Source organism: Echiichthys vipera, assembly GCF_963691815.1.
Source record: "Echiichthys vipera genome assembly, chromosome: 8".
Classification (NCBI taxonomy): domain Eukaryota; kingdom Metazoa; phylum Chordata; class Actinopteri; order Perciformes; family Trachinidae; genus Echiichthys; species Echiichthys vipera.
Window position 1 is genome coordinate 33,250,227 of NC_139833.1, and position 22,068 is coordinate 33,272,294.

The window sequence follows — 22,068 nt, forward strand, 5'->3', positions numbered from 1 at the left end:
AAGGCAGTGAAGTTTATACTAAAAGTACCTCAATTTGAATAAATGTACTTTCCTCTGACAACAGCAAAACATTTTCCATCAACTCATTTCAGCAGTAAATATGACAGTCCATCAGTATAAAAATGTTTCCAAAGAGAAGACAAAAGAGCAGTTAAGAAAGTGTGAATGGTTTGTATCTAATAGATTGATTTATTAATTCTTGTTACACGACACAATTGTGCATCCCCACACAGAAGAGCCAGGCTTCATTAGAGACAGCTTCACTGTTGGACCTCTGTGATCCAGTCAGTGAATGTGGCTGCATACATCGAGTCACCTGTGTAAAAGAGCCGCTCGAGTTCTAACATGCAATTTCTACGGAGGCTAAGGAACACAGCAAATTAATTTACAAACAGGAGAAAACAAAAACACTACCAAAACCTAAACAATTATATACAATCATACAAACCAGAAATATTAGCTAACTATACACTATTGAATGTGCTTTTTCATTTCACGTAAATATAGATTGATTTTTATGTTTGGTGGGCCACCAATTAATGTTACTGTAGTCAAATTTGCACTTATCGAACAGTCAAGTCACGAAACAGGGCGAGACAAAAGGAGGAATAAAACACTGTGCTTCCATCTTATGACACAAAAAACAGAACTCAAAGCATAGAGGTTCAGAGGAACAAACCTCCTCAAAATAAAACTAAAAGCTTGCATAAGGAGAAGCAGTGATGGACTAATATTAAGACTGGATATCAGCCAGGAAACAGAATTGCATATCACACCCTTCCATAGCCACTTAAATACTTTCTTTACACTTTCTTACATGTATATATAATATACAAACCCTCCGAGTCAGTCAACAAATTCCATCAAATCAAGAAAATGATTGCAGCCAGAAAAAAACATATTTAAGGAATATAACGTTAATTTAGAGGGACAAACTAGGAAACAGAACAAAGATCTAATTTAACTAGCAAGATTGTTGAACATTCTTTATCATGGTTACATAGACAGCACCCCTCTCTCCCTGATACTGCTTTCTGAAGTAAAGCGCATTTAATATAAGCAGCAAAAACAGTAGTAAGCAATCAACACTGTTGCAAAACAACTCTTGCCAGCTGGCTGGTTACATGATGCAGGAATCCATTGCCTTCAGTCAGAGGGTGGAGAGAAAGAAGAGTTCCTTCTCTGCTCTCATAGGACAAATAAATAACAGAGCCCGAATCAAATAAAGTTTTTTGAATTGAATTGAATTGAAATCTGCAGGTGCTCATCAAGTCCTGCTAAATCGTCAGGAGAGGAGATAAACCCAGAGCGCATATGCAGCTGCTTCAGACTTGTGGCAACAACAAAACGTACAGTAGTCTTGTACTACTACAGCCACTTCAGTCTTGGCCAGGTCAGTCACTCAACCCTGTATCTGAACGCCACAGATTTTATTCACCATTGGATTTCTGCAATAATTAAAGAAAAAAAAATCTGTCTAATGCGTTATCTGTTCATTTAGGGTTTCTCTTTTTTTCCTTGCTTGCTTTCATTCGGTCCCTTTTTTTTTTGGAACTGAAGAGGTAGTTTCAGGTTTAAAAAGAGTTTTAGTGGATGCTGACTTGGAGACACCAGTTTGTGGAACACAAATATGAACATCATTTACAAAGATAAAAATATTATCACAGAAAGTCAAATGGGCATCATCCTGTAGCACTAAAGAAATAAATCAGTTGGCTTTTAATCGCATAGACATGGCATTGAACCAGCAAAGCTGAGCCCTCCATTCATGCTCCCGCAGTCTCAAAAAGCATCCATGAACCAAACATGCTCTCATTTTTGACCTCCATATTCACACATCTCTCTGTGCCTTCCCAGAGGACGTTGGAGGATGCTGTGAGGACATAGTAGAAGTGAAAGGAGGAGGAGCTGACCCAGCAGAGACAAAGTTAGGTCTCAGGAGACTTGGCAGGCCAGCAAGCCACTGTCTCTAGCAGAGACCACAAAGAACAAAGGCCTGTGAGGGTGAGGTGGGGTTAGAGCTGAAACCCCTCCATGGGTCCTTCCTGTTGCTGGAAGACAAACTGGCCTTGACTCTGGTCCACCTGTGGAGCCAGGCTAGCATCCTCCTCCTCCACACCAAAGTAGTGTTCAATCAGGTCGAAGGCCTTCTGGTAGATCTCCTGGTTCTCGTGGCTCTGCAGGAACTCGATCTTGTCCAGGCCTGAAGGAGTGCAGCCACACAGACAAAGCATATTCTATTTCAGTACTACACTTCACACAATTATGCAAAAGGCAAAGTACAACATTCATCGACTGAACTGTAAATGATAATGCCACAACTTTAGCACAGAGTTTCAAAAATTGTATTTTTTAATTACATATTTCCTAAATTACATTGACATTTTGTCAATTTCAAACGAAAAAAGATGATAAAGAAATGCTCACTGAGCTGGTTCAAAGCTGCATTTAAATTTACTATTAAACCAGCTGTTTGTATACCTGAAACTATGATTGTTTGCCAGTTATCTGTAACTACTAGCTAATTTCAAACTAGTGAATATGCATCAGAAAAAAGTGACGTCTTAGTTAGCCTTTAGTAATGTGTAAATTGCTAAGTACCCCCTGTTGCAGCATCCAATCAGAAAGCATTCCATAATGGAAACAAAGAACTCAACTGCAGCACCACGTTTCCAGCAAAGAAACCATCATTACGTCTGATAATGTTGAAGCTGAAGGAGGCAGAATGCAAAAAAAACCCCAAAACAGTAGAATTTAAAGTGGAGATCTCTTTTCGGTTCCGGGTCGCTGCTCGTGTGGTCGACCGGTCGGAGCACAGAGCAACCTTTAGCGTTATTTGGCATTTATTACGTTTCTCTACTTGTTTTATGTATATAATTGTTACTTTTTAGTTTACCCTTTGCATGCCACACACGCCGAGTGTGTTTTTCTAACTTTTCAACTACGTTACATAGACGTAGCACACTTTTTTTTTTCCTGCCCGCCCCCTCGTGACGCTCTCTTTGTTTACCTTCCTGTTAACCCTGTGACTGCTGGACAACGCGGAAGTTCTTCTCCTTGTTTTTCTTTTCCTATTTCACCCGGCACTTTAATTCTCCACTCGGCATGGATATACCCATGTTTTTCATGGCCATTCTTCAAGTGTGGTTTCTCCTGGAGTTTGTGACGGCGAGCAGAAACAACGACCAGCGGAACACGTACTCCAGAAAGACCCTACTGCAGCTCGGACTCCATCCTCCACACGCCTTCGCTGTAGACTTGCTACCGAAGGAATTACTGCAGAGTAACTCAACCAGCCATGACAAGTCCACACACAAGAATAATAAGGTAACCAGAAGGGGGAAGAGAAAGAGCGGAATCAGGGCCAGGCTCAAACGGGAGACTTGTAAACAACGGCCGCTTCCATCTATCGTCCTAGCTAATGTTAGATCCCTCCGGAATAAAACGGACGAGCTACAAGGTAACGTTAACCACATGCATGGGTACAGGACTGCCTCGGTTCTTGCTTTCACTGAGATGTGGTTAAATAAGAACGACGATGACAATGCCCTGCACGTTGATGGCTTCGGCCCCCCTCTAAGACTTGATAGAGACAGTGAGCTCACCTGTAAACAACATGGCGGCGGCGTGTGTCTGTATGTAAACACACGCTGGTGCTCAACGATCGTCGTGAGGGAGAAACTGTGCAACCCGGACATTGAGCTTCTGGCTGTCTCCCTTCGCCCTTTCTACCTACCCAGAGAGTTTCCTCAGATCTTTGTCATCCTGGTTTACATCCACCCCAGAGCCAACGCAGTCACAGCCACTGAACACATTACAGACTCTTTAAACAAACTGGACCACATTTCACCGGACTCTCCCAAATTCATCTTGGGTGATTTCAACCACTGCTCCCTGGACAAATCATTAAAAGGTTATTCACAGTATATCACATGCCACACACGCCAGGAGAAGACACTGGACAAGTGCTATGGTTCAGTACCGGACGCATACAGATCTGTCGCCCTCCCCCCTCTGGGCTCTGCTGATCACCATGCCATCCTGCTTGCTCCGGCTTACATCTCTGTCATGAGAAGGGTGAAGAAAGTTGTCAAGAACATCAAGCAGTGGATCAACGAAAGCATCATCACACTCCAAGGATGCTTTGAATCCACTAACTGGGACAACCTCCTGGCCCCCTCTGATGACATTAATGAACATGTGGACACTGTGTCATCATACATTTCCTTCTGTGTGGACAACATCATCCCCTCCAAAACGGTCACTATCTACCCAAACAACAAACCCTGGATCACCAAAGAGCTCAAGGAGATCCTTAACAAGAAGAAAAGGGTCTTCTTCACCGGCTCCGAAACGGAGAAAAAGGAGGTCAACAGAGAGGTCAAGCATGCCAAAAAAACTGCCAAGCTGGAGTACAAGAACAAAGTGGAGGAGTGCTTCACGCAGGGTAACCTACGCTCAGCCTGGCAGGGACTCAAGAACATGGCTGCTGTGAACACTGCTGCCAGCAACACTAAAACCATCCAGTTTTCAGGCAGCAGCTCTTCATCTCTCCCCAACGACCTTAACTCTTTCTACACAAGGTTCGAGCAGGACAACACCACCCAGCTGGAAGAAGAGATGTCCAAGCTCAAGCCCAGTGACTCAGCAGCCTTCACCTTCAGTGCAGAGGACGTGGTGAAAGCCCTCAGGAAGACAAGGGAGAACAGCTCACCTGGCCCAGACAACATCAGCGGCCGCGTCCTGAAGCACTGTGCTGAGCAGCTAGGGGGCGTGTTTCAGACCCTGTTTCAAAGATCCATGGACAGCAGCATAGTCCCCCAGCAATGGAAACACTCAACAGTTATCCCCATCCCCAAGAAGAGCGCCGTCAAATGTCTGAATGACCTCCGGCCGGTGGCCCTCACCTCTCTTGTGATGAAGGCCATGGAGAGGATCATAAAACAACACATCATCAGGGAAACCCACCCCCAGATGGACCCGCTCCAATTCACTTATCGAGCTGGCAGGGGCGTCAAAGATGCAAAAACATTCATAATAGACACTGTTCACAAACACCTGGAGCGCCCCAACACCTCAGCCAGACTCCTGTTTGCAGACTTCTCCTCTGCATTTAACACCATGCAGCCCCACATCCTGGCTGACAAACTCTCAGCCCTCTTTCATCTGGACCAACAGCTAATCCTGTGGATACTGGACTTCCTGACCAACCGTTCACAGAGAGTCCTGGTCAACAGCACTTTCTCCGACCTCTAACACACCTCAACAGGCTCCCCTCAGGGCTGTGTGCTCTCACCTCTGCTCTTCATCCTCTACACCGATGACTGCAGAACCACACAGCCTAACTGTCATCTGGTGAAGTACGCTGACGACACCGTCCTCCTGTCCCTGCTGTCAGGCCCATCTCTGCACCATGGACCAGCTCTTCAGGAGTTTGTGGAGTGGTGTGACAGCTCCTGCCTGGAGCTGAATGTCAACAAAACCAAAGACATGGTGGTGACCTTCTCCAGCAAGCAGAGGGAACTGGCTGCATCAGTAAACACCGTGATCCACGGGAAGCCTGTTGAAGCAGTTGAGGAGTACAGGTACCTGGGCACCATCTTCGACAGCCTGCTGAAATTCTCCTCCAACACAGAGGAGATTCTCAGGAAATGTCAGCAGCGGAAATACCTCCTTAGGAAGCTCAATTCCTTTGGAGTCAGCAAGAACATCCTCCTGACCTTTTACTACTCCTTCATCGAGAGCATCATCACGTTCTCCATCACATGCTGGTTCTACTCCACCAGCCTCCAGAACAGAAACTGCAGAGCATAGCCACGGTCTGCTCTAAGATCATTGGACTTCCTATTAGAACTCTGTCCACCATCCATGAGCAGCGGACACTCAGGTTAGCTGGTCATGCAAGACCCCTCTCATGCTCTCTTCTCAGCGTTTGAGTGGCTCCCCTCAGGACGCCGTCTTCGATGTCCCTGCTGCAGGACACAGAGGAGAAGAGCAACCTTCATCCCCAGGGCTGTCCAGCTCCTCAACTCCTGACCCCTCTGACCATCCTCCTCCCCACTCTTGACACCCTCCCCTGGACACTTCATCCCCCCCCCCCCATCCCTGGACACCATCACATTTATTCTGTTATTATGTTCACACCGGACTTATTCTGTGACTATGTTCTTACTGGTCTACTTGATTCTGTTAGTTATTTTTAATTGATGGTATTAATGCACTACTCCACTTTACTCTGTCTATCAGGTCTTATATTGTATCACAGCACTATGGTCACTTTATTTTTCAGTATTCATCTGGTTACACAGAGCTAGCATATACTTAGACTGCTGTTTTCCTGCCATGCACCACTATCACTTATTATTTAGTATCTGCTCATAGCTTATAGTTATATATTATATTTATACTCCATTACTGCACTATAGTTCTGTTTACGTCTGCTCATTACATATATATCATGTCTGACCTCATCTGAACCCAATCACTGTCCACTTTTATCTTTTGTGCACTACAGTTCTGTTCATACCTGTTTCAACAGTCTACTGCATGTTAACATTGTTTACATCATATACACCCGTTCACATGTCTGCTTACATCTGATACACGCATGTCTGTCTACATCTCGCGCCGACGATGTTCTCCTTATCTAACCGTACTAACACACTAACTAACATCCTGACACTTATTCTACCTGTACTAACATACTAACATCCTGACACTTATTCTTCTTTTACACTTTATTCTTGTTGTTAGGTTAAAATGTTTTTGTATAATTGCACTGTCGTTATTTGCTGCTCTGTGTGCCCTGAATTGCCCCCCGGGGACAAATAACATTTTTTTTTTAATTGATTTGATTTGATTCCTGCAGCTCTCCCTCTCCCCTCTCTGCCCTGAGCTCCTCTCATCATACAAGCACGGACTTTATACAGTAATCAGAACGAGTAGTCATTCATTTCATCCCCAGGCTGTTATATAGCAGCATTTCTGTGCTCTTCTTACAAACTGGACCTGTGAAGCTCTTTGAGATGACAGACTGTGATCCAAGGCTCAACAGAAACATGAACTTGAACTAGCTGCTGCTGGGAGCCTTTGGCTACAGTTAGCAGCAGAACTTTCACTGAAGGGATGTTCACACATTTGTAGAACATCCAATAGGAACACAATCTGATCCCTAATCCTTATGAGCTGCTCATGCCTGAATGGATAACAGGCAGAAATATTTATGTCATCGTAAATATTGAGTGTGTATAGTCAGTCAGGTATAAGCTGCTGATGGCCTAATTGCTGTCAGTTTAAATTAGCTTCAGAGCTTTCCATGTCCATCTAAAACAAACATTACAAGTGTTCAGCTCTGTTCACACCTGGCAGCAGCCTGTGTATCCACGTGTCTTTAGTGACCTGTTGTGATCGGATTTCACATGACTATGTGAAGAGTGTTTTTACCTGTACTGTAGTTAGAGCTGTCCACTTGCGATCAGATCACTTAGACCACATGTTGATACCAGGTGGTAACAGGGTGTTTGTCATAAACATATCTTCATACTTCACTTTGCAGGCTGCTTAGCCCTGTCCTACTGGGCTGTCATGGGCCAGTAGTCCACGTGTCCTTGTGATTGGATGCTATGCCAAATTACGAGTGACAACTCTGCTTGGATTATTTTAGCTAAATTAGCTCAATAGTTTGCTGATTCCATCAAGCTCATGCTACGGTGGAGAGTGGAGACAGACCTTCAGTTAGCGGTTGTAGCAACTTGAATTCCATTGGGTCTAACCTGTGTAACAGCAGAACAGACAGTTTGCTGATCTGGTGGGGAGTCCAGAAGCTGATGCCCAGCGCTGGGTTATGCGCTGGCTGAATTCAAGTTGCACCAGCTGCCACATGCCTGTCTCGAATGTCATTTTTTGTTGTTGTTGCTCCAACATATGCATGTGTGTGATGTTATAGGTTGCAGGCCTGTAATGTGAACGTAGCGTAATGTAGTGTGCAACCCACTTTATTTCCCATGTGTAAATTTCGACTTTCATAAATGCGTCTGTTATAAATAGGCTAAGTTTGAAGTGACAAACAGCTGGCCCCACTGGCTCCTGAAGTCACTATCCACTACATTACAGGATGTAAATATTTGTAATGGTGAGTTAGGGTGTGGGTGTGAAGTAGATAGAGAAAGCCAAGGTGAATGACAGTTAGTACCAGTGTGTAAGAAGTTTCATTTTATGTGAGAAGAAGGGTGGTGTCACTGGCTCTCAAACACATGAAGCATTGGCTCTAAATGATCTAAAGCTGCCATCAGTTACTGCATTATTTCATTAATGTCTCGACACAAGACAAGTTCAAGTCAAGTTCAGGGTACTGTTGCAAGACAACTATTAATTATGGATAATCTATCTGATAAGCCAGAATGAATGCTTGTCTTGGATAGGGTTATCAGTGGATACTGATACCAAGGAGTCGATACCATCTTCAATACCATAGGGAGAAAATAACAAAAAGTGAAGGCAGGATTTCGAAATAAAAGTTAGAACAATTAACAGTGTAATCTAGGGTTGACAAAAAACTATAGTATAAGTATCGATACTTTTGGATTCAACGCTGCAGCCTCCGCCTCCTCCAGTCGACACATAATGTCACCCAGCTAGTTTCTCTCTAGCAGCTGAAGACCTGAACGCTCATGTTCATCACATCAACAACACTGAGCTGACTAAACACAGTTAGCGCTGCTGCTGGAGGACCTTCACTACAAGTTTAAGTTGATAATTAACATAGCAAAAGTGCTGTATTTAGCACACAAGGCTAACGACTAGGGAAAAGCTAAGCATATTAACAAAGCTAAAGTGGTCGAGTAGCACAACAAAGTTGGTGAAGCGTCTTAGCCTGTGCATCTAGGCCAGTCTTAGGGCGCACTCACACTGTCCTTCCGCACCGCCACCCCGGACTTTAGGGTACCGCCCCCCTCCCACCGCACCGCCCCCCTCCCTCTCCCCCCGCGGCCCAGGCCCGTTTGTACTCACACTGCCTGGGCCTCGCGCAAATGCTTCTTGCTGTCCATATGTCATCACGCCGTAACACGTCACACGCATTGATTGACGTCATCGCGATGCGTCGCTTTGTTTACAAATCTTTCCATAGACCTCGGAGTTATTGTGCGTCTTGTCGACTGTTTTTTAATATTTTCATCCGACCAAAATCTGCAGTAAACACTCCACCTCCGCAACACACCAACGTGAACCTTTCGCCGCCATTGTTGTTGGTGTTAAATGTCCGCGCATGGTCCGTCCTTCTAATTTCTATGTCCGAACAGGCGCACATAAAGGACGTCAGAACCGCCGTAGGCCTCGTGCTTGTACACGTGCGCACGCTCATGCTCGTACATGTGCAAACGGGCTCTACAAAAGCCCACCTCTCTCAGGCGGGCCGTGGACGGCCGCTGTCCGCAGTTATGCGCGGAGCGGGTGCACTCACACTGGTCAAACGCACTAGGCTTTGGCTGAAGAACCGGTTTTTGCCGTGTGCGGAAGGACAGTGTGAGTGCGCCCTTAATGCACAGGCTGGCCTAGGCTGCAGCCTATGGGGCGCAGGTGTGCAGGGGCCCCGGATTGGCCAGATTATTTAAATTCTTTTTAATTTACTACACTGGGAAGAAAAACTTGCCTTCATTCGGGCCCTTAAAAATATTTAAAAAATGAAGACACTGACTGGATAGATATGGGACACATTTACCCAATCAGCTGCCATCATGTGTCCAGTTTCATAAGGTCAGCTCATCAAATGATACATCACTCTCTGTTACTAGTCAGTATAGAGGACAAATGTCAGAAAGGAAATGTGATAGTGGAGCACAAAAAAGAAATGCACAACTACTGAAAGAACAACAAAGAAAATCCTAAATTGACAGGATTTTTTAAGGTCGCGGACTCTTCTTCTGTTCTAGCAGGTTTTTTTCTGATAAAGCATGATTAATAATGTTGGGTGCCCAAACAAACAGAAGCCTAGGGGCTTCCACTGTATTTATGTTGGATTTAGAGTCAGTAGAGTGTCCATTGAAGTATTAAACGGTTTTATCTGTTATCATTAAGCTAGTGTCTAGCATCAAATAATAAACATTAATGTTAACGGCAGAGCTAAGCAGCTAAAATCAGTCCTGTCCGTCCAACGTTCAGAGACGTTAATTTAACAGGACACAATAACGTGTGTGAAAGGTCAATGAGACAGAAACTGGGACAGCTGCTTTGCCGACTCTATTTAATCAGCAGAGATAACATGGAGCCAAGTCAGCAGAAACAGAAGATAAACAGGACTGTAGCTGAAGACATTAGCATGGAGCAGATCCCTGTTTGCACTGTGGAGAAACCTGACTAACAACAGCTGTTTCACCAACTGAATCCAAGGTTTAACCTTTAATTTAATGTCCACAGAAAACCCTGAGCTCTACAACATAATGAAACAAATAAGAGTTTGAAGGTATTTGTCATATTTAAACCCTACAGTTATGTGTTTTCTTTTTTTTTTTCACTACGTCAGACAACTTTTTAAAGTGTTGGTATTAATGTTTTTATTGTTCTAATCTTTATTTTTTTTAAATTCTGTCTTCATTTTGTCATTTTCTCTCTGTGGTATCGAAATTGGTATTGAGTATTTTCCTGGATATCAGTATCGATTTGAAATTCTCATATCGTCACAACCACAGTGTAAACAGGGGTCTGCTCCATGCTAATGTCTTTAGCTACAGTCCTGTTTATCTGCTGTTTCTGCTGACTTGGCTTCATATTAGCTCTGCAGATTAAATTTAGTTGGTAAAGCAGCTGTCACGGTTTCTGTCTCGTTAAATTTTCAGACACGTTGTGTCATCCTGTTAAAGGAGCAGGACTGATGTTAGCTGCTTAGCTCCGCCGTTAACGTTACTGTTATTAGATGCTAGAGGCTTGTTTACATCCTTAGCCTGTCCCTCGTCTCGTATGCTAAATTCTTCCAGAGGCATTTTTGCTTTGTTTATTTTCTACTTAAACTGGTCTTGAAGGTCCTCCAGCAGCAGCTCTAGCGGTGTTCAGTCAGCTCAGTGTTGTTGATGTGATGAACCAGTGTTCATGTGCTCAGAGAGACGAGCTGGAGCTTCTGTCTGCAGTGATGCTGGGTAACGTTACGTGCCAACTAGAGGAGGGGGAGGCTGCACTGTTGATGGCAAAATCAATACTATTGCAAGTTAGTATCTAATCCAACACTAACTTTTAGTAGGGATGGGTGTGAGTGATCAATTCCTCAAGTAGTCCTCGTTTCAAATTTACTCGATTGGTGAACAACAGCACCCAATTTTTTTTGTGTGCTCACATAGCACCTCTTGCTTCTGCGCTTGACCCTAGACACAAACACCTTAGATATTTGGAAGCAGCTCTTTGCCTCATCGTATGAGAGAAGTTGTCTGACATACATGCCGGGGTTACTGGGCAGGGCCCAGACGACATTGAGGGGGAACACTGTGACGTTCAGGGCCGCAACGTCGCAAGCACAGAGTCACTGGACACCCTCTTCGGACAGGACTAGTTTGAAAATATGGATGTCAACGAGCTAGAAGCTCGAATGAGTGAGCCATGCATTGGTCCTCAGAACAACCCAGTGGAGTGGTGGAAGTCCAAGACGCAAAAAAGTGAGCGTTGTGTCATAGAAGTTCTCCACAGCAGGATTGATCATTAACAGAATGAGAATACTGATCTAATTACATTTTGTAAGGAAACAATGTTTTGAAGTTGTGGTTGTGAAAATTCTATCCCTAAAGTGTTATTGTGACTGTTTTGATTGAGAATAACATTAGGTGTTGGTTTGCTGTATTGCCGTGCATCATTAGTCCTGCAGGAAGATGTGTTGCATTCTAAAAATAGATTCGGAAAAAACGAGTCATCAATTGGCCCTCGAGGAATTGACATGATCCCTCAAACTTGGAGTTTTTTTTGACCAACCCAGTCTTGGTTGTCTTGAATCAGATATGGGAAAAAAATACAGCTGGATCAGCGTTCACTGGATTAGTTTGAGTGTGAAGCGGCTGGGATGAGGATCGGCAGCTCTAAGGGTGAACTCACACTTGCAATTTTTACCGTGCCCAAGCAAGAATGATGGCTAAAGTCTAGTACGCTTGACCAGTGTAGTACAATTGTTCCGTGCACGGTCATGGCACCCTTCCCAGCCACAGCCCGGTTGAGAAAGGTGGGCTTTAGAAAGGCACAGATGCACATGTACGAGCATGAGCATGCACATGTGTATGAGCATAAGCACAAGTATGAGCATTGACGGCAGACGGACATTTAAAAGATGCTGTTGAAGGGTTTGCGTTGGTCTGACGCAGAGGTGGAGTGTTTACTGCAGATTTGGTCAGATGAAAATATTAAAAAACAGTTGGACATTTCAGGAAATGTGAGTACAAGCAGGCCTGGGCCATGGGGGAAGAGGGAGGGGGGGACAATCACACTAAAGCATGGCATGGATCATCTGGGCCAAGTGTGAGTGCAACCTGGAGTCTCCCTTAGAGATAGGGTGAGAAGTTCAGCCATCCGTGAGGAACTCGGAGTAGAGCCACTGCTCCTTTGTGTTGAAAGGAGCCAGTTGAGGTGGCTCAGGATCATCTGGTAAGGATGAACCACCTCTCTCAGATATTGGTACTTTCACAAAATTTGAGACCTTTGATAATTATCAGCAATATATAACTTCCTGTCACATGTGTCCAAGAAGGAAATTGAATTGTCCTTGTGAGTGCGGTGAGCATGTTAGTTGTGTGCTGTGTTGCAGAGCTCTACCGTAAGCCTCCTCAATGAGAGCACAGTATGGGTTGATGCCTGTTCCGTTCTGTTTAGCCTCTTGTTCTCCCAGTCTTAGGATGTTCTCCAGACCATTCAGAGAAACCTGCACGATCTTTGAGTCCATCACTGTCAGCAGATCACACATGGGTTTGATGGCATACAGAGACACCAAATACCTGTCCACAAAAGGAAATGTTGATCCCATAAAGTATTTAAATTTATATTCAATTTCTTTTAGATAAATTGATTGGTAGTGTGTGAAAAAATAATCAGTGTGCTGTATTACTATAATGGGTCAGTGTTCTCCTGCCTTCAGTAGATTGTAGAGAACCAGAGTGTTCAAGTGGTAAACATACCTGATCTGTGCAGGAGTGCCCCCAGAGGTGGCATTGGTAATAGCCCACGCTGCCTCCTTCCTCGTGCGGAACTCGGCCTTCTGAAGGATCTCAATCAGTACTGGGAAGATGTTGGCATCAATCACATTCTGCCAAAACAAGAAATGTTGTCAGGTACTTTAATGGTCGGCACTTAGTTTCAGAAAAAGAACACATTTTATTTACAACAACAAAGTGAAATAGTCACAAATTTTGTAAATGTTTTATCTAACAAGCCAAATGATCTGCAATTAATTAAACAAAAGACATGATGCCAAGAGGAGATGGAGCCACACGACTGGCAGGGTGGAGCGGGTTAAATAGGAAATGAGGGCACCACACAGAAGACGTGTTTCCATCTACTACACCACTGGACAAACGTGTCTACGCTACTTCGCCGTGTTGTAGTGTGTACAACCACACATCACATCCCGCTTTCTCAGGGGAGAAAAAAGTCCCTGCTGTCCCACAGGGAAAAAAACTCAAACGGCAAAGACTGCTCAAACGGCTGCTCGAGTGACACATGCAAATTAGGGGCGTTTCGGCAAGATAGACCCGCCTCATTCAGGGTATTCGAGCCCTAATGGAAACGCACCTAGGGAGAGAGGCAAGGGCTCTGGGGCCGTAACAGCTACATAGACACACAACAGCAGCATTTCTTCAGATGACTCACTAACCCAGGTGAAGCAGCACTTCTACCTGAATTTGAGCTCGGTTTCCTGCTGTGATGTTAGACACTGTCCAGCATGCCTCTTTCTTGATGGATTCCTTGGGACTGCTGAGGAGATGGAGTAAACATGGCAAGGCTGAGCAGTTTAAGATCACCTGAGGGGACAAACATACATACAAACATCAGACGTTTACATTTAACATTGTCCCTTAAGTGCAGGTCTGTAGTGTTCTGAAACCTGCCCGTTCAGACCAATGAGACGAGAGAAGACAGTGTATCATCTCCATAGCAATGCCTCTCTGTACTTCCATTCTAACCTCTGACTTTTCAGGCTTTTTTTCGTAGCTGGAAATAATTTGCATCATTGTAAAATATCAATGAGGACAGAGACAGTGAGATACTTTCTACAGCTGCATTATATAGAGATGAAATAGAGAAAATACAGTTTTATTTCCCTGAATCACTGCTTTGTTCTGAATTACTGCGCTCACTCTCAATATCTCATATTGCCACACACGCACACTCGTTGAGCCCTTTTCAACCAGCTGACAGTCTCTAGTTGACTTGACCAGCGAACTTTGCTCAGACTTAATTGGCTGTTGAAACAGGTGACGTGTGTTACGCTCATAAACCAGCTGCTGGTGATTTGACAAGTTGAATCGCTGACGACGACATCAGCCTGTTAGATTCACGAGTGGGTTCAGTTCACAAACAAAGTTCAAAAACAGTTTTGTTGCGAATCTTTGGTCTGAACTGGGCTTTACAAATACTTGTTGAAGAGATAAAGTAACTGGGCCTCTACCTGTGTCTGGATGTCATCTCCTGTTACAATGTTGCCCACCGCACGCAGAGCCGGAGAAACAACCTTATAGTCACTGTGCCTATACAAAACAACAAGAAACATTCATTGACGGTAAGAATTTTTCCCTGAAATTAAATTTGTTAAATGTTGAAAGCATAGCGAAACGTAGTAGTTAATTAAGCTTCAGTTAAAAATAAAAGTACAAAATGACTGTTGCCTGTGACTGCCTGTCTCACACATTTCTCAATGGATGTCCGCACACCACCTGAAACTCAACCTAGACAGGACAGAGTTGCTTTTTCTTCCTGTAAAAGGCTCTCCCACCCAAGACCTTACTATCACCCATGACAACTCTGTGGTAGCCCCCACCCAGACTGCAAGGAACCTGGGTGTGACACTTGACGACCAACTCTCCCTTACTGCCAATATTGCTGCAACAACCTGGTCGTGCAGATACAGTACATGTTGCAAAAGATCAGGATATTTCAGGTTCTGGTCCAGGCTCTTGTCATCTCACGCCTTGAGTACTGTAACTCCCCCCTGGCTGGTCTACTGTAACTCCCTCCTGGCTGGTCTACTGTAACTCTCTCCTGGCTGGTCTACTGTAACTCTCTCCTGGCTGGTCTACTGTAACTCCCTCCTGGCTGGTCTACTGTAACTCCCTCCTGGCTGGTCCCCCTCTCTGTGCCATCTGACCTCTGCAGCTCATCCAGAATGCAGCGGCTCGACTGGTCTTCAACCTACCAAAGTTCTCTCACACTACAACGCTCCTCTGCTACCTTCACTGGCTTCCTGTAGCTGCTCACATTTGTTTCAAGACAATAGCATTTGCTAATCATGCTACTAACGGATCAGGCCGAGCTTACATCGAGGACATGATTAAACCGTACACCCCAGCCCCATCATCTCCACTTTGCATGGGCAAATCGGCTTGCCACTCCCTCACAGAGACCAACACAGAGTCACTCGACTAAGTCACGACTGTTTGCTGTCCTGGCTCCTAAATGGTGGAACGAGCTCCCCTTCAACATCCAGACAGCAGAAAGTCTACACTTCTTCCTCTGCAGGCTAGAAACCCATCTCCTTCTACTGCACCTTGGCTAAGAAGATGAATTATTTGAAACGGAAAAAAATTCACTTATTGGATAAACACATCAACTAAATGAAATGTATTGTAATGTCATAACAATTATAATAATATTATTAATAATAATAATAACAATAAATGTTCGTTTTGTGTCCCAAAAAATGTATACACACTTAAGCAACTGATTGTACATTTTTGGACTAATTTGAACTTCCAGTTTGATTATGAAAAGGCCTCAAATGATCAAACTAAGACAAGACCTGAAAGTCTGTCGCACGGCCCTTTGTTCCTGAACACATGGTCAGAGACAAACACAGTTTACATCCAGGTATAAAAACTCTCAAAAGATCCTTACTGTCAGCCCATTTGCTGACCTGACCTCCTGAACCACGACATCACCATGTGTTTACAACTGGAGAACAGCCATTTTCTCTCTCTCTCTTCTTCTGAACTCTCGTACTGGAACACATTTTGGAACAAGCGCAGGCCTTCTTGAATCCTGGAGCCTCAATGGCCTGCACAGAGCAGAGCGGCCTGACGAAACAACAGACTGGCAGACACGTGAGCGCCTGCCGTTTTCCCTGCCAATAACTGGTCACCTCTGCACCACACGAGTGAACTGTTTTTTTTTCCAGTGTCCATGTCCAGTTTCACATGCGCGACCAGATGTACAACTAGATGTCTCCCCATATCAATCTGTAAGAAACTAAACACCATCAGAGTGACAGATAAGACAGGAACAATATGTAAGCAGTGTAAGAAAAAAAGTGCTGTCAGCACCGTAACACAAACACGTAAGCTCCAGCAGCTTCATTAACGTCAGGCTACAAGTTATAATCAGTGTCCACAACTGACGGACTTGAAGCCTCCATATGTGACGACCTGAGCCGAGTGACAGCAGAAAGTTATTAAACCAAAATAGTTTGCCTGTCGGCTCTATGGGAAGAAATCAACAGTGTTTAACTGATTCATTGACTTTGTTTTTCCGCCCAGAGCAGTGAGTGAGGCAGCAGGTGACACACAGACTGATCTGATCAGTCAGTGTAGATTCGGTTCATATGTTTAAACACATAAACAGACTGATCTGATCAGTCAGTGTAGATACGGTTCATATGTTTAAAAGAAAAACAGACTGATCTGATCAGTTAGTGTAGATACGGTTCATATGTTTAAAAGACAAACAGACTGATCTGATCAGTTAGTATAGATACGGTTCATATGTTTAAAACACATATACAGACTGATCTGATCAGTCAGTGTAGATATGGTTCATATGTTTAAACACAAACAGCAGGAGAAAATTTGTGGGGGTTTTTTCCTCCCAGTTTTTAACCCTTAAAAGTGGGGGACTTCTTTGACACAGCTTCCTTTGTCCCTTTTCAGTGGAAACATGATAATGCACATCAAACAGGATATGACTACTCCCCAATAATGTTGACCTGACAGTTTCTTACATGAGCAGCTCCACCAGTCTGCGGCACACCCCGGAGTCAATGACAGTCTGGATCTTTTCATTTGGGCCATCTGACAGGTAGGACAGAGCCCAGCAAGCGTCAGCCAGCACATCTGGATCACTGCTGAACAAAAGCCTGGACAGCACGCTGAGACAAAGAGACACCTGACACATACGTGAGACATGGACAACAAAGAGTCTGGGCCATTAAAATACATGTGCTGGACGAACAATTCAAGAATTAACGCTGCAAACGCAAATAAGGCAAATGGGCGTCAGAATCCCATTTGAGATATGACGCATTGACTCACCTTGGCAAAATCCGGTGGTGGGTTCTTGCCTCGGCACAAGTTGGAGAGAGCCCACACTGCATTACGTGTTGTTGTGAGACGGTTGGATTTAGCGAGTAGCCTGGACATGACAACAAGGTTCAAGTTGCTATCACATAATGTTGGGCACATTCAGACAAAGGAGAAACACTTACTGTTGTAGAAACGGCAGGATTCCACAGTTGAGCACATAGTCTCTGCACTCAGCATTATCACCTGCTATGTTCCCCAGCGCCCACACCGCCTGAAATATCACACCATCAACAGATTTCAGTCGTGGAGTGTCAATGTACCAGACGTTAAGATTATGATGTGACTCACTACCTGTCAAAACTCCTGATCCTGGCATGAAGACTAGGAAAACTAGATACTGAAGATATACAAATGCATGTTTCACTCAAATGCATCCTGAATAATGAATAATTAAGGCTAAGCATGTTCATTTTCTGTAAATCTAATCAGAAACTGTAGAAACAGGAAGGTCTGCCTTTGTCAAATCAGCAAATTCAGTAACCGACTAATTATGGTTCTAAATCAAGTTCAGTATTACCATCCAGTGTCCTGCTTATTGATTTACAACATGGTTTATTAAGACAATTCATTCAGACATTCTTTCATGGTACACACACTGCCACTTTTTCACCTTTTGGTATGTCGCAGCCTCATGCTGAATCATTTTAATTCATTTGTTCCCCTTATCGGTCTGCACTCAGTATAGCCTGGCAACACCAGTGCAAATCATAAATGCAAATTAGTCTGGACCATCTGAGTAATTGTTGTCAACAGGTAATCAACATGTGACTTAGCACTGAGCAACCACCCACCAGGTTGTAGATGGCCAGTCACAGGACAGAGGTAACAGCCAATAACAACACATAAGGGTGGGAATGGGTGTAAAGTGGGTGGGGGAAAAAAATGCCTGAGTGATGGAGAAATGTAAACCGACTACAGTGTGCAGGGATGAGATGGTATAATATGAGTTGGTATATTAAACTTTTACCAAATCCTGCCATCTGGTTCTGAGGCAACAGTACCCCATAAGGACCAAAACACAGGGTTTTAGATTTTTTTGCAAATTTATTCAAATGAGAAAACTGACAGACCCTTAACTCAGTACCTATATGAAGCACTACAGTAACGCAGCAACGCACCTGGTTTGGGGATTTTCTGCCATTCTTCTCTGCAGACCGTCTCAAGCTCTGTCAGGCTGGATGGGGGCTGTCGGTGGACAGAGATCTTCAATTGGGTTCATGTCTGGGCTCTGGCTGGGCCACTCAAGGACATTCACAGAGATTCCCTAAACCACTCCTGCGTGATCCTGGCTGGGTGCTTAGAGTCATTGTACTGTTGTTAGATGACCTTTAAGCCCAGTCTGAGCTCCATTGTGCTCTGAACAAGGTTTTTAGAGATGCACAATATATCTGCCATCATATTGGTACCGGCTGATGTCATTTATTTTATTTTTTTTACACATTTTTTATACATCGCCATTGGTCCAATGAGCATTACTACTCTGATGTTAACTGACAATTATTTCCAGCTAGCTGTCTTTGTGTGTGTTAGGGCTGCGCTGTTGCAGCACAGGATTTAAATTTAGCAAGGACAGCACAGAGGCGAAGTCGATCACAAATAAAATAATGGGGATGATTGCTCTTGACGACCAACCATTTTCCATAGTGGAGGATCTAGGACTTCGCAGGTTGATAGAGAACACTGAGCCCAGCTACAGCCTTTCCAGTCCGCGCTGCTTTTCTGACATCTCCCTTCCCGCTTTGCATGACATGGTAGCTACACAAATCAACAAATTGTTCAGACAGCAGAGTGCATGACATTAACTCCACGATGGATATATGGAGCCTCACTGCTCAATGGATCGATGATAATTTGAAATAACAAGAGCAGTGCTGCATGCGGAAGAGTACCCAGGCTCAAACAGGGACTGCCATAGCTAGTGCACTTTCTCAGTGGAAAATACCAAAAGATAATGTGCATGTTATAGTTCTTGACAACACCTGAAATATGAAGAAGGCGATGGACGGGTGTGGTATTAAAAACCTGGGCTGCATGGCTCACACACTGCAGCTAGCAATGGATCTGATTAGACTGGAATTAGGGGTTGTCATCACAAATAGTGTCCCCTTTCTTTGATGACGACATATAGGGAAATATTTCCTAAACCTTCTACAACACTGGATGGAAACAAACTGTTGTTGGTTTTATGGTTCTTGTCATAGAAACTTCATCCTGCTATATTGCGCATTCATGTGTGAATTCACGAGAGCCGGTGGGGGTTGACAGATGGCAAGGCACTGAGCCAACACGCAGCACAGCTGTTCTGCAACAAATCTGGTGGAAATTCTAGGTTACAATTAAGGCCAGACTGTTCAGTCTTGGTTTATCAGACCAGAGAATCTAGTTTCTCATGGAAGGAGTGTTCTTTAAGTGCTTTTTTTTATTATCTCCAGCCACTCTGCCATAAAGCCCAGATCAGTGGAAGGTTTCAGAGATGGTTGTCCTCCTAGAAGTTTCTCCCATCTCCTTACAGGGTCTCTGGAGCAAAGCCAGAGTGACCAGCTTGTTTTTTGCCCTGCGTAGTCAGCTCTTATACAGTATACATACAGGTTTGCCCTTCCAAATCATGTCCAATCCATTAAAATGGATGTGCCAATACAATGGACTTAAGGGAGTTCTAGTGTGCAAACCTTTATTTATGTTTCCAATCAATTTACCACAGATGCAGTCCTATCAAGGTGATGATTGAGAGAAAAAGGATGCACCAGGACTCAATTCCAAGTGCCATAGCAAAGGTCTGAGTACTGATATTTCCTTTAAACGTGTGACAATACTGAGTGAAGGTTGATGAGGGGAACAAATGAATTTTAAAGATCGTATCATAAGACTGCAACATCACAAAATTTGAAAAAAGTCAAGGGGCCTGAATACTGTATGAATGCACTGTATCGTGTGTTTGTACAGTCAGATGCATAAAGTTTTTATGTTGATTCTGAGTAAAGGAGAGAGCTATCAGCCATCTAGTAAAGGCTAGTTGATGTCTGTTCCAAGTTCATTCCTTTTTGTGCGTTACTAGTAGGGATGGGCACAAGTAGTTAATTCCAAGCTCGAGGGATCACGTCAATTCCTCGAGGGCCAATCGAGTACTTGTTTTTACCAAATCTATTTTTAGAACGCAACACATCTTCCTGTAGGACTAAAGATGCACAGCAATACAGCCGACAAACACCTAATGTTATTCTCGAACAAAACAGTTTTTTGTCCCGTTGCCTGTTGGACTTCCAGTGAGTTGTTCTAAAGGACCAATGCATGGCTCACTGAAACAAGCTTCTAGCTCGTTGACATCCATATTTTCAAGCTACTCCTGTCCAAAGAGGGTGTCCAGTGACTCTGTGCTTGTGACGTTGCGGCCCTGACCGTCACTGTGATCCCCCTCCATGTCGTCTGGGCCTTGCACAGTAACCTCTGCATGTATGTCAGACAACTTCTCTCAGACGGTGAGGCGAAGAGCTGGTTCCAAAAATCGAAGGTGTTTGTGAGATACGTGAACAAGGGTGCTGTAGTTCACCAATCGAGTGAATTTGAAACAAGGACTCCTTGAGGAATTGATCACTCACACCCATCCCTAGACTACTACTGTGTACTACAATATATGCATTTCAATCATCTCTCATTGTGAGGTCAAATCTTCAACTGTTTTAACAAAGACATATTTCAAAGAAGTACGGTTTCGTGGTCTATAATGACACTTACGCCCATATGTGATTTGTTGTCTAGTAGGCTCTCACCTGTTCCTGGACGTCCTCGTATTCAGAGTTCAGCAGCTCAATGAAAATGGGAACAGCTCCTGTTTCAATCACTACCTTGGTGTGCAGGAAGGTACCTGAGGCGACGTTGGTAAGTGCCCAGGCTGCCTCAAACTGTCGGAAAACAGACACATCATACAGACAAAACTGGCATTTCAGGCAATCCAGTCGGATTTTACGTCATGGACCAACGCAAAACATTAAGAAATCAAAAACAATGACTTTGACTCGTTAGTTATTCTCGATGGGAACATTTGATATGTTTCACATCTTGGAGAGCCAGAAACCCTAGCCACTTTCCCATCTAAATGAAAAACCTTGTTGTTCCCCTGTGCCTCTGATTAATTGGTTTCTCTACTGCTCTTTTATTTAATGTGTTGCATTTGGGTCAACGTACCACTTATTACTGCACTGTAACTGTGTTTCTGGTCCACTACTAATGCTTTCCTTTACTAAGTCAAGTTGCTCTGATTGGTTGTAGGTCATGTTTGTTTGCTCTGATTGGTTGTAGGTGAATCCGGAGGCATTTTGCTCTGCACTGTTGATAACACTCCAAAATAAACTCAGAGGTTCCAGACTAATATGCGTTTGTGAATAAGTCTGTTGATGCCAGGCTACAGATGTTCCTCCTTTAATACTACCGCCCCCCTGTCACTCCCAAACAGGGCCATCGCGGCAGTGGGGGGAGGGCTGCACTCGATAACCTTAGACACTAGGGGGCAGCAATATGCTTGAAATCTGTTGACAGGCTT

The 22,068-nt window shown here is 44.1% G+C and overlaps 1 protein-coding gene across 1 annotated transcript in view; it reads right to left on the minus strand.

Annotated features, from left to right (window-relative positions):
* Window positions 1-230: 230 nt before the first annotated feature.
* The window catches only part of kpna5 (karyopherin alpha 5 (importin alpha 6)), a 37,054-nt gene continuing 15,216 nt past the window's right edge, over window positions 231-22,068 (minus strand). Inside the window, exons 6-14 of the mRNA XM_083918906.1 lie at window positions 21,299-21,430; window positions 17,654-17,742; window positions 17,481-17,580; window positions 17,171-17,334; window positions 14,630-14,708; window positions 13,857-13,982; window positions 13,140-13,267; window positions 12,781-12,959; window positions 231-2,203 (exon numbers count right to left, since the gene is read on the minus strand). Coding sequence (XP_083775032.1) covers window positions 2,016-2,203; window positions 12,781-12,959; window positions 13,140-13,267; window positions 13,857-13,982; window positions 14,630-14,708; window positions 17,171-17,334; window positions 17,481-17,580; window positions 17,654-17,742; window positions 21,299-21,430 — 1,185 coding nt within the window. The 3' untranslated portion in view covers window positions 231-2,015. The remainder of the gene's footprint in view (window positions 2,204-12,780; window positions 12,960-13,139; window positions 13,268-13,856; window positions 13,983-14,629; window positions 14,709-17,170; window positions 17,335-17,480; window positions 17,581-17,653; window positions 17,743-21,298; window positions 21,431-22,068) is intronic.